The sequence below is a fragment of the Triticum dicoccoides genome, chromosome 3A (assembly GCF_002162155.2).
Source record: "Triticum dicoccoides isolate Atlit2015 ecotype Zavitan chromosome 3A, WEW_v2.0, whole genome shotgun sequence".
NCBI lineage: Eukaryota > Viridiplantae > Streptophyta > Magnoliopsida > Poales > Poaceae > Triticum > Triticum dicoccoides.
The window spans coordinates 654,972,403-654,985,092 of NC_041384.1; the positions used below are offsets into that span (position 1 = coordinate 654,972,403).

General features: G+C 50.0%; 1 protein-coding gene and 1 long non-coding RNA gene across 2 annotated transcripts; both read right to left on the minus strand.

Annotated features, from left to right (window-relative positions):
• Positions 1 to 7,201: 7,201 nt before the first annotated feature.
• LOC119272553 lies at positions 7,202 to 8,814 on the minus strand. Its single transcript, XR_005134763.1, has 3 exons — positions 8,450 to 8,814; positions 7,712 to 7,806; positions 7,202 to 7,328 (listed from the first exon to the last, which is right to left on the minus strand). It is a non-coding gene; the product is annotated as an uncharacterized LOC119272553 (long non-coding RNA).
• Positions 8,815 to 9,921: 1,107 nt separating this feature from the next.
• On the minus strand, positions 9,922 to 10,539 carry LOC119272554 (E3 ubiquitin-protein ligase ATL9-like). The gene has a single exon (XM_037554021.1). The coding sequence runs from the start codon at positions 10,537 to 10,539 to the stop codon at positions 9,922 to 9,924; it is 618 nt and encodes a 205-aa protein (XP_037409918.1).
• Positions 10,540 to 12,690: the final 2,151 nt, after the last annotated feature.

Sequence of the window (12,690 nt, forward strand, 5' to 3'; positions counted from 1 at the left end):
GAACTTAGGCGAGTGCTGGACTGCAGCTAAGCCCCCGAGTGGGAGGATCGCTCTCCACTCGGTAGGATTTTTTCAAACTTAGGCGAGTGCGGGACTGCAGCCAAGTCTCTAAGTGAGAGAAATTAGGCGAGTGCTGGACTGCAGCTAAGCCCCCGAGTGGGAGGATCGCTCTCCACTCGGTAGGATTTTTTCAAACGCTTAGGCGAGCACTGGGCTGCAGCTAAGCCCCCGAGTGGGAGGTTTGCTCTCCACTCAGTAGGATTTTTTTTTCAATACTTAGGCGAGCACTGGGCTGCAGCTAAGCCCCGAGTGGGAGGTTTGCTCTCCACTCGGTAGGATTTTTTCAAACTTAGGCGAAACGGATTCGCAGCTAAGTCACCCACTAGGGGATTTCGTATGTAAACAAAAGTGACAACAATTAATGGAACACTCTTGCCTTTGATAAAAACGAACTGCAGAAATTTTTCTTATTACATCTCGTCCAAGGGAGAGCTCAAGTGTAAAAAGGGCGGAGTAGTTCTGCATTCCAAGCTCGAGGCTCGTCGATCTGGCGATCAACATTGAAGAGGTGATACGCTCCATTGTGGAGGACTCTGGTGATAATGAAGGGGCCTTCCCAAGTAGGAGCAAGCTTGTGTGGTTTCTGTTGATCCACTCGGAGGACCAAGTCTCCTTCTTGGAAGGCTCGACTCTTCATATTCCGGGCGTGGAATCGACACAAGTCTTGCTGATAAATGGTCGATCTGATCATGGCCATCTCCCGCTCTTCTTCTAGGAGGTCGACTGCGTCTTGCCGGGCCTGTTCTGCTTCATCTTCGGTGTAAAGCTCGACTCGGGGCGCGTTGTGAAGATCACTTGGCAGAACCGCTTCGGCTCCATAAACCAGAAAGAATGGAGTTCTTCCAATCGACCGGTTAGGGGTGGTCCTCAATCCCCACAGAACTGACGAAAGCTCGTCGACCCAAGCACCTGCTGCGTGCTTGAGATCATGCATCAGCTGAGGCTTCAGTCCTTTGAGAATCAAACTATTTGCTCTTTCAGCTTGTCCATTCGACTCAGGATGCGCGACCGACGCGTAGTCGACTCGTGTGCCTTGAGAGGCGCAAAAAGCTCTGAACTGGTCCGAATTGAAGTTTGACCCATTGTCAGTGATGATGCTATGAGGGACTCCATATCTGAATGTTAGTCCTCTGACGAAACTGATAGCAGTGCCAGCATCAAGGTTCTTGATAGGCTTGGCTTCAATCCATTTGGTGAACTTGTCGACTGCCACAAGCACATGCGTGAATCCGCTCCTGCCTGTTCTTAGTGGACCAACCATGTCCAGTCCCAGACAGCAAATGGCCAGACGAGTGGAATGGTCTTCAGGGCTGATGCAGGCTTGTGTGACATGTTGGAGTAGAACTGGCAGCCTCCACACTTGTCGACTATCTCTTTTGCCATCTCATTTGCTCTAGGCTAGTAAAATCCCGCTCGGTATGCTTTAGCCACAATGGTCCGAGAGGACGCATGGTGGCCACAGGTCCCCGAGTGGATATCATCAAGGATTATCCGACCTTCTTCTGGTGTTATGCACTTCTGACCGATTCCAGTCGCGCTTTCTCTATACAACTGCCCCTTTATGACTGTGAAGGCCTTGGATCGGCGGACGATCTGTCAAGCCTCTTCCTCGTCTTCTGGGAACTCTTTCCTTAGGATATACGCGATGTACAGTATCGTCCAGTCGGGAGTGATTGCCAAGACTTCCATGATTAGGTCGACCACAGCAGGAACTTTGACTTCAGTCGGATCTGTGGCACTTTTCGATTGTGGGGCTTCTTCTGTGAAAGGATCCTCCTGGACTGACAGCGAGCGGATGTGCTCCGAAAACACATTGCTGGGAATGGCTTCTCTCTTGGAGCCTATCTTTGCCAGATCATCAGCTGCTTGATTTTTCAGTAAGGGGATGTGATGAAGCTCTAACCCCTCGAATTTCTTTTCTAGCTTTCTCACTGCACTGCAATAACCAGTCATAGTTGGACTTCTGACGTCCCACTCCTTCATCACCTGATTAACCACCAAATCTGAGTCGCCATAGACCATGAGGCGACAGACACCCAGTGAAATGGCCATGCGCAACCCATACAAAAGTGCTTCATACTCTGCTTCATTATTGGAGGAATCGAAGTGAATCTGGAGAACATATCTGAGCTTATCTCCTCGGGGGGAGACTAGAACTACCCCAGCACCGGAACCGTTCAACATCTTAGATCCAATGAAGAACATGGTCCAGTGCTCCGAGTGAACTTGAGTCGGAAGTTGCTGTTCAATCCACTCGGCGATGAAATCTGCGATTGCTTGGGACTTGATAGCCTTCTTTGCTTCAAACCTGATATCTAAGGGAAGGAGTTCAATCGCCCACTTGGCCACTCGACCAGTTGCATCTCTGTTATGCAGAATCTCTGGCAGTGGGGCATCGCTGACGACTGTAATGGAGTGGTCAGAGAAGTAATGTGCAACCTTCTTCGTGGTCATGTAAATCCCATATACAAGCTTCTGGTAGTGAGGGTATCTTTGTTTTGAAGGGGTCAAAACTTCGGACAGATAATAGACTGGGCGCTGAACTCTGAAGGCCTTTCCTTCTTCTTCCCGCTCGACCGTAAGTGCTGTGCTGACAACTTGTCCTGTGGCTGCAATGTAAAGAAGCAGAGGCTCTTTGCTGATTGAGGCAGCAAGCACCGGCTGGGTGGAGAGCAGAGCTTTGAGCTCTGCAAATGCTGCGTCAGCTTCTGGAGTCCACTCGAACTTGTCAGACTTCTTCATCAGTCGGTAAAGAGGCAACGCCTTTTCACCGAGACGAGAAATGAATCGACTTAGAGCGGCCAAGCAGCCTGTAAGCTTTTGGACATCGTGCACGCGTACAGGACGCTTCATCCGGAGTATGGTGCCAACTTTTTCAGGATTGGCATCGATTCCCCGTTCGGAAACGAGAAAACTGAGTAACTTTCCACCTGGAACTCCGAACGTGCACTTTGATGGATCGAGCTTGATATCATACCTCCTGAGGTTGGCAAAGGTTTCAGCGAGGTCAGCCCGCAGGTCGGAACCTTTCCGTGACTTGACCACAATATCATCCATGTATGCCTCCACATTCCGACTGATTTGAGTGAGTAAACACTTCTGAATCATTCTCATGAACGTGGCTCCGGCATTCTTGAGGCCGAACGGCATGGTGACATAACAGAAGCATCCGAATGGGGTGATGAAAGCTGTTTTGATTTCGTGGGGTCCATACAGACGGATCTGATGGTACCCGGAATAAGCATCTAGAAAAGACAACCTCTCGCATCCCGCAGTTGAGTCGACTATTTGGTCGATGCGAGGGAAAGGAAAATGATCTTTCGGGCAGGCCCGATTGATATGTTTGAAATCAATGCACATGCGAAGTGACTTGTCTTTCTTGGGGACCATGACGACATTGCCGAGCCACTCGAAGTGGTAAATTTCTCGGATGAACTCTGCTGCTAAGAGCCGAGCCACCTCCTCGCCAATGGCTTGCTTCTTCTGGACGGCGGACCGTCGAAGATGTTCCTTCACAGGCTTGAATTTTGGGTCGACTCGTAGACGGTGCTCAGCCAGCCCCCTGGGAACTCCAGGCATGTCAGAGGTTTTCCATGCGAAGATGTTCCAGTTCTCACGGAGGAGCTGGATGAGCGCTTCTTCCTATTTGGAGTCAAGCGTCGTTGAGATGTGAGTCGGGGCAGCATCGGGGTCAGTCGGGTGAATGTGGACTGTCTTTGTTTCACCGGACGACTGAAAAGCTGATTCTAAAGCAGGCTTCTTGGCTCGTAGCAACTCGCTTGGATCGGCAGTCTTTTAGTACTCTTGCAGCTCGACCACTGCCATCTGAGCATCTGCAATCTTTGAGCCCTTCTGAAAGCACTCTTCCGCCTTCTTCCGATTGCCCGTAACAGTGATCACACCTTTGGGGCCAGGCATCTTCAGTTTGAGATACACGTAACATGGCCGGGCCATGAAGCGTGCGTAAGCTGGCCTGCCTAAAATGGCGTGATAAGCACTTTGGAAATCCACAACCTCGAATGTCAACTTTTCCTTGCGGTAATTCTTTGAATCACCGAAAACCACATCAAGAGCGATCTGGCCGAGTGATTGGGCTTTCTTCCCAGGAATGACTCCGTGGAAACTCATGTTACTAGTACTGAGCCTGGACATCGGAATGCCCATTCCTTTCAATGTTTCAGCATACAGTACATTCAGGCCACTGCCACCATCCATCAGGACTTTAGTCAGTCGAGTGCCTTCAACAATTGGGTCGACCACCAAAGCTTGCCTCCCAGGGGTGGCAATGTGCGTCGGGTGATCAGACTGGTCGAATGTGATGGCAGTCTGAGACCACTTCAGGTAACTGGGTGTTGCCGGGGCAACCATGTTCACCTCTCGGTTAATGACTTTCAGTCGACATTTGCTTTCGACATCGGCAAAAATCATCAGGGTGGAATTGACTTGGGGGTATCCATCGTCACTATCTTCCTTGTCCTCAACTCTGTCCGACTCTTTTTCCTTGTCCTTGGACTGCTTGCCTTGAAACTGCTGGATTAGGAGCCGGCACTGTCGAGTGGTATGTTTTGGGTAAATAAAATTACCCTCTTCATCTTTCTTAGTGTGGATGTGACACGGCAGGTCCAAAACATCGTTTCCACCCTGATCCTTGACTTTTTTGGGCTTCCAGGTGCCCTTGGGTTTTTCCTTGAAGTTTCCCTGGGCTACGGCCAGGGCCTCCCCAGGAGCGACTGACTCGGCCTTCCGCTTCTGTTTCCGACTGGAATTTCCTTCGGTTTCTTGGGCGACTGCCTTGTGCTTGCCACTCCGGAGTCGATCCTCGTCTTCTCCGTTAGAGTACTTGGTGGCAATCTCCATCATCCGATTCAGAGACATCTCTCCAGTTCGACCAAACTTCAGATTCAACTCTCTGTATTTAACACCTTCCTTGAAGGCACAAACTGCTTGATGGTCTGGCACATTCTCAACCGAGTGATGCAGCGTGATCCACCTCTGATGTATTCCCTCAGAGTTTCATTCGGCTTCTGCACGCAAGACCGCAACTCTGTAAGGCCTGCAGGTCGCTTGCATGTTCCTTCAAAGGTTGTGATAAACACTCGGGAGAGGTCCTCCCAAGTGTAAATGCTGCTGGGTGCCAACTGATTTAGCCACGCTCTGGCCGAGCCCTCTAACATGAGAGGCAAATGCTTTATGACCACCTCATCATTGCCACCGCCAATCTGTACAGCCACTCGGTAATCTTCGAGTCAGGTGTCAGGCTTAGATTCACCGGTGAACTTGCTGATTCCAGTCGCCAGCCTGAAATTGGGAGGAATCACTGCGGCTCTGATGGCTCGACTGAAACACTCTGGCCCTGAAGCACGCACTCTGCTGCTGGCAGGCGCATCTCTGTTGTGGCCTTCTCGATGAGCTCTGTTCCTGTCAACCAAACCTTGAACGAGGATGGATCTCGCATCAAAGCCTGGGTCTCTAGGGTTGACTGGAATCCTCTGCCCAACACTATGAGGGCGTCTGTCATCTTGCCGTCGAGGCGCATATGACCCACTCCTCGAGGGAGGGGTTGGCACTCGACGTCGATCATCACGGTCGAATCGGTGATCATACTGCTCATTTCTCCTGTACTGATCATGCCGGTCACCACGTCCCTCACGCCTCGGGGGCGATCTTGGGCTGTGAGGCGACTCGACTGTATCTGTTGCAACAGATTGACTGTGGATCCTATTCCGCGACTGAGAGACAGCGGAATTCTGGTTTCCCGCCGCCCGGAGCAATGCTCTGATCTGTAACAAGCCCCTGCCAGCCTCCGACTGGGAGGGCTGAATCAATTCTGCTATACGGGCCGCGGCGGCCAATTTCTGAATTGGGGTTCCATATACCTGCGTCGGCGGGAAGAGCTGGCGTCGACTACTCGGGAGCTCGCTGATGCGCTTGCTCGTCGAGTGCTCGCTGGAGATTCTCCAGTCGAGTGCGCTCGGCCAAGTTGGCCAAACGCGCGTCCTCCAAGGCCCGGGCCTCGGGGGTCTCTCCGACGATAGGAGTGTGGAGCGCGTCCATGTTCCGGCGGCGAAGCTCCTCTCGCTGTAATGATGTGAGAGGTTCGGGGAGATACTCGTCGTGGGGACGCGACGGGTCGCCCCCACCCGCGCCTCCGTCAGTGCGAGGGAAACCGGGGGGACTGTGTGTTCCATCGACCGCCAGAACCTCAGCCGCTGGGTCGCTACTGTCGCACTCAGATGCGGTCTCCACGAAGCCAGTCGACAGGTCGAACAGGCCGTAGAGGGATTCGACGGGCTCGATTGCCGCGACTTGTGGGGCTGCCGACTGGCGGGCCACGGCATGCCTCACCCACCGCTGAAGTCTTGACCGACCGGAGCGCTTGCGCTGGTGGGAGACAGGGCGGGGAGACGACGCAGGGGCCGACCAATACTGGGTCGATGGCTGCCGCAGGAGGACGCCACGAATGCATGCACGGAAGTGCGTCGCACCGCGGACGGGGAGCGCGTCGATGTCGAGTGGTGCCTCCTGAAGCCAGGCGGAGTCATCGACGATGAAGGTGAGCGCGCCGAGACGGATCTCGCGGTCCTCCACCAAAACTCCGCAAGAAAACATGATCAAAGGGATCGAAAAAGATCGCAACTTCTCCAACTAAGTGCTAAGATTCCTGCCCCACGGTGGGCGCCAACTGTTGTGGTTCTAACTCTGACAGTGATGTAGGGGGTGAATATGGAGAGGCTAGATCTTAGCTATTGGGAAGTTGTTACACGCGAGGTTTACGAGTTTAGGCCCTTCTCAGAGGAAGTAATAGCCCTACGTCTCGGAGCCCGGAGGCGATCGACTGGATTATGCGTGTATGGATTACAGGGGTGCGAACCCTTCATACTGAGGAGGGGGTGGCTTATATAGAGTTCGCCGGCCCCCTCCTGCTCTCAGTAATGCAGGGTTTAAAGTACATTTAAGGTTGGACGTTTCTGATAACGTCCCTAATAAAGTGCTATAATAATCATAAAGACTACTTAACAGCCGACCGTTTACCTGTGGAGTGACTTTAGGTCTCCTAGCAGTCAAGTGGTTGGCTTCATGGTCGAGTGATAGCTTCTTGGTCGAGTGTCTTGAACCCGTTGAGTGGGATACCTTCAAGTCGATTGAAAGGTGACTTCTCCTAGGGATGTCCTAGAGTAGGACTCTTTGGTCAGGTCCGTGTCCCTATCCTAGGTACATGTCTTCATCACCTAGCTCGTGTGAGGAAAACATCGGCTGTTCTGACATATCTGTCGGTAGACCCAGAAGGAAAAAAGTGTTGCTAATAAGTTTCCATCTAACAATAACTAAATTGACCATGTGGTAGAGTTCTAACAATAACTAGAATCACATTGCGTTTAAAAGTTGCCTCCTGAGACCAACAAAACTAACCATGGAAGAAGCATAATGAACAGTTTATTGCAAAAAATAGCTTCCATCCCATAATGGGAAGAGTTGCCACCTCCAGCCAAAGTAAGTAAGCATCACACATTGTGAGGAAAAAAAGGAAATACAACACCGCGCTTACGAACAACGATACAATTGGCAACAGGAACTTGCCATCTGACAAAAATACTGAAAATTGCCATGTCACGCACGTGTACGAAGACTACACATCAGGCAACAAAAATACCTTCTTCGGAGCTCGTTTACCAGCATCCACATCGTCCCTTTTATCAGGCATGAAATCGTCGGCATCATCATCATGCGCGTTGCGGCCCATTTTCTCTGGAAGTAAACAATAACAAATGAAACATATCAGCAAACAAAAGACGGTATTGATAATGAGAGTAGGAAAACATGACAATTTTCTGACAAAAAAACGAAGAAGCACGAAGTTGCCATCCTCTATGAAGTAAAGTTGCCATCCCCTATGAATTAAAGTTGCCATGTGAAAAGGTTCGGGATGAATACCATCACTGTAAGAAATGGAGCTATGTTGCAGATTTCCAAGTAAATGGCAGTCTACTCCACTAAGATCATGATGGCATAGAACTACATGAGTGCACGATGGAGGTGACCTTCAGTAAAAAATGATACAAATAGCGAGAATTAAGCCATCAAGATGGCAGTAGTTATGAGATCTTACACGTGCCACAGTAGAAATTGACACAAAAACAACATGAATCTGAACGAGTAGTTGGGCGCACACAAACCTACGTGAGCACAAAATCGCACACTGAAAAACATATCGCCATGTACAACCCCATGGAGATGTCTCATATGGGACGCGCGGTGAACCTATAACCTCGACGGCGCACCAAAATGCAGCCGTGGGCAACCTTGTAACACTCCGGGACAAAGCGGAGTGGCTGCGTCATGATGACAAGGGGGGAGAGACGGAGAGATGCCCAGATCTGCGAAAACGAACCTCAGGCCGCAGAAGAACAGTCGATGCCGTCGGTGACGACGATGTTGCAGATGCAGAAAGCCGCCGACCAACAACACCTCTCATAGACGATCTCGAGGGATATCCGTGACCGTCGCCCGTTCATGCACAACTTGGATACCCCATCGTTGCGAAGCCGCTCGACGCCGGATCGATTGCGGGAGGACACAAACGCCGGCGGCGGCGGCGGATTCGAGCTCCTCCGATGCGTCACCACGGCGGATGGCGCTAGATTGCGGGAATAACCGTGGAGAAGGGCGCTAGATTGGGGGAGTGTAACGGATATGCGAGGCGGAGACGACGGGATAGAGTAAGTGCGGGTGGTTGCGCGACGGCAAGAGAGCGAATGCAGTTGATACTGGGATAGGAGGAGCAGTTGACGATGGTGGTGGCGTTCGTGGCGAGCGTCGGTTAGCCCGACCGCGCGGCGCTGTCCGACGTGGCAGAAACGTTGTGTCAAGATTTGCACTGGCGATCTGACGGCGATGGGCACGTTCGGACCGAACGACGAAAACACCGGACGTTCGGAGGTTATCGATTCCGTTATTTTTCTCCTTTTCGAGACAAGTTTCCAAAAATTGATGGCAAAATACAAATAAAGGTTAGGAAGGTATTGTTCGTCGGATTCTATCCGATGTTTATATTTGTATATTTCCGAATTATAATTACCAATGCAGTTTTTCTTTAAACAAGGCAAAAGACTTGCCATTTCATTGATTAAGAAGAGTGAAAATTGCCCGGTTAATTGACGGAAACCCAAGCTAAAACCGACACAATTCAGCCCACAAAATGGGCACCATTGCCCAACCTGGCCACCGACATGAAACACAGAGCTGCAAAACGGCTGCACAAGCTATGACGGCACATGCCAACAGATGGCACAAACAATGCAGTTTTGCCTTTTGTGTAGTACTATTAGCAATAGCTTTTACATCTAGAGTTTGAACAAGTGATTCGAATTATATATGGGCTACTAGAAGAGCACAGAGAAAATTAACCCGGACAGGAAGCATTTCAATCTAGAAAGTTATGATGGATTCGTGCTGCCACTCGTCCACCAAATTTCATGTAGAAAAAAAACAGAAGTACCAAGTGAGAGAATAATGCGCTTAGCTCAACAAGACCGATACCACCCAAAAAAATGCCCAACAAAGATCGAGACCAACAATAAGCTATAGAACTAGTAGGTCCCATAAAAAGAAGAACGGTGTGGCAAGGCGCGGATCCGGTTTTAACACCTTTGCATACATACATACATCCATGAAACAAACAGATTTCAAGTTTTCCCCATGTTACATTCCCGTTTGGGTTTGGATTGTTGCAATATCCAAAAGACAATGTATACTTACATGCTTCTGACTGGAGAAGCCTCACTGGCATTCAGTAGTAGTAGTACATTTGTATTTTTGAGTTCTCTTCTCTGCGCTCAGTTCTCTCTCATCACCAGCGTACGGTCATACCATTTGGGCCGGCAACGGCGCTAAGAGGTTGCACCGGCAGACCGGGCACGTCGAGTGCTCGTGCAGCCACGAGTCGACGCACTGCTGGTGGAACACGTGCAGGCACACCGGCAGCCGCTTCACCGCGTCCCCCTTCTCCACCTCCCCGAGGCAGACCGCGCACTCCCACCCGCCGCCGCTCTCTGGCTGCTCGTACGCCGGGATATCATACGCCGTCACCGTCCGCGCGCCGCCATCCACAGGTGGCTCCCTGGCCAGCACGGGCATGTGACTCGGTGTCTGGTCCAGAAACTGCGGCAGAGCGCGGCGGGGGCGCGCGCACCGGCACGGCTGGCAAAAAAGCCGGCCCGCGCCACGGAGTGCCCCGTGGGCGAAGGCCAGGCACCGACGCACCGCCGGCTGCTGGAAGATGAAGATGCACATGACCGTGCACTCACCGGCGACGATGGTGACCCAGAAGATGAAAAAGAAGGAGAACCTGACGATGGAGCCTTTGCTGTGAGGGCTCCGCGCCAGGTTGATGAAAGCGATGATAAACATGGCCGTGCTGCCGATGCAGACGATGTAGGTCATGGCCAGCCCGGACGCGAGGATGAAGCAATCCATGGCCATGGCCTCTCGTGTCTTGATTTGACCATACAACTGGCCAGCTAACTAAGCCACACTCAGGGATTTCGAAGTCGCCTCGTCAAGTCTTCATCATGCAAGAATTCCAATGCGTACAGACTACAGACGAAGCAAGCAACGAGCCAAGCCAACCATAGGAGGAACCGAGGACGAGACAACTAACCGAGCGGTTGTTGTATAGTATAGTATAGTACGGTTAAATGTGCATACTTTAAGAGGCGTGCTACAATGTCGGCCGGCGGATGAGTTAAAATCATCCGCCGCATCGATGGCCATTGGATTTCCAGGCTAATAGCCGTCCGTTCTACCATGCACGCCCGGACTCCTCCTCCTTAATTCCTGCAACAAGCATACCGTTGCAGAAACGATTCCCCCGGCCCCAGTCCCACCAAGCTGCGGTCAGCGCGGCACCGCCCCAACCCGCCGCTAAACACATGCTGTCGGCGCGCGGGGCAACTGATCCTTTTAGGGCGCCTCTTTGTAACACCATGACACACCATACCACTTTGCTATTTACGTATGTGTTCTTTTAATGTGAGTGTGTTGGTATTGGCCGTGTGCATCTTTACTATGCAAAGACTGGGTGTATTATAATTGTGTTTGTATCTTTCTTGATATTTCATTTTGAATCAGTAAAATCACGCTTTATTGAAAAAGATGAATTAAATGGGCCAACTTGACTTAGCCCAGAACTATGAATTAAAGAGCAGTGCGTCCAACTGCGGGCCGAGATCCAAAAGGAGCCAACCCTCGTCCCTGCACATTTGAAATAAATTGGCCAACTTGACTTAGCCCAGAACTATGGTCAAAGGCTCATCATCAGATAAATTGGCGTCAAAATGCAAGAAAAAGGGGAATTCATAAAAAACAGAGCATACCCTAAAAAAATAGAAACAAAGCAAGGCACTATCAAGTTCACATCCAAGATCTGCGCAGCATGTTCCCAGATCCTAGCATCAATAAACAAACATGGAATTAAAGCAGTTCTCCGGTGTCAGTCTCGGGTGTAATCCATGATAGAATATATAGCAAGCCAAAAGGAATTGAGTTGATATCTGAAACAGGCAAAATGATTAGCTGGGAAACAAGCCCCAGCAGAAAAAGGGGCTTCCATGATCTGAGGTGTATATATAGCACGAAGCATGCAACCAATCAAAATTGGGAACGGAGTATCAGAGAGCAACAACATGGATACAAAATTGCTAGAAACAGCCCTGGCATTTCAAACCTCTTGTTTGCCGATTATAGCTTGATATTTTTCAAGGCCACGGTGGAAGAAGCTGCAACAATGAAAAGGGTTTTATCCATTTTTCAGAGATGTACGGGTCAGTTGCTGGGTGAGAGTAAATGTTCTTTGTTGTTTAGTGAACAGTGTTCCGAGGAAGTTAGAGATAGTATAAAATAGACCCTGGGTGTGGTGTCATCATCATTTGAGAGTAAGTATTTGGGTCTACCAACTTCAGAAGGTAGAATGAAGGATGAGAATTTCCAGCCAATTATGGATAGATTCAGGAAAAGATGCAGTGATTGGTCAGAGAAATTCATGGCATATGCTGCAAAAGAAGTTCATGTCAAATCGGTTGTCCAGGCACTCCCATGCTTCATCATGGGTGTCTTCCTATTATCCAAAGGTTTTTGCGAAAAGTACGAGAAGATGGTCAGAAACTTCTGGTCGGGTGACGAGGAGGTAGGGATGGCAATGGGTAGGGTATGGGCGGGTACGACCTTTTTCTGCCCAAACCCATACCCAAATCTTTTTTCTACACCCATCCATTTCAATATCCATGGGCACAAATTGGTACCCATGCCCATACCCATCGGGTATATTATACCCAATAGATATCCAATGGGTATAGTATCTAACATTGGCATGATAAAGGTAAGCCAAGAAAAGGGCCTAAAACTAAATTTAGGTACTCGGCCATCACAATCCGGTTTGCACTTACATCAAAATTTTACAATGTGGATTGACACACAAATGTCTTAATCTTCATTACAAACTAACTTAAAAAAACAAGTTTGCAAACTTGCAATGCCAATCACCGTAGGTATTATAGGGTTTAATTAATTTATTAATTTTTCTAGGTATCCATTGGGATACCCAGGGGTATAATTTCATACCCATACCCTACCCAT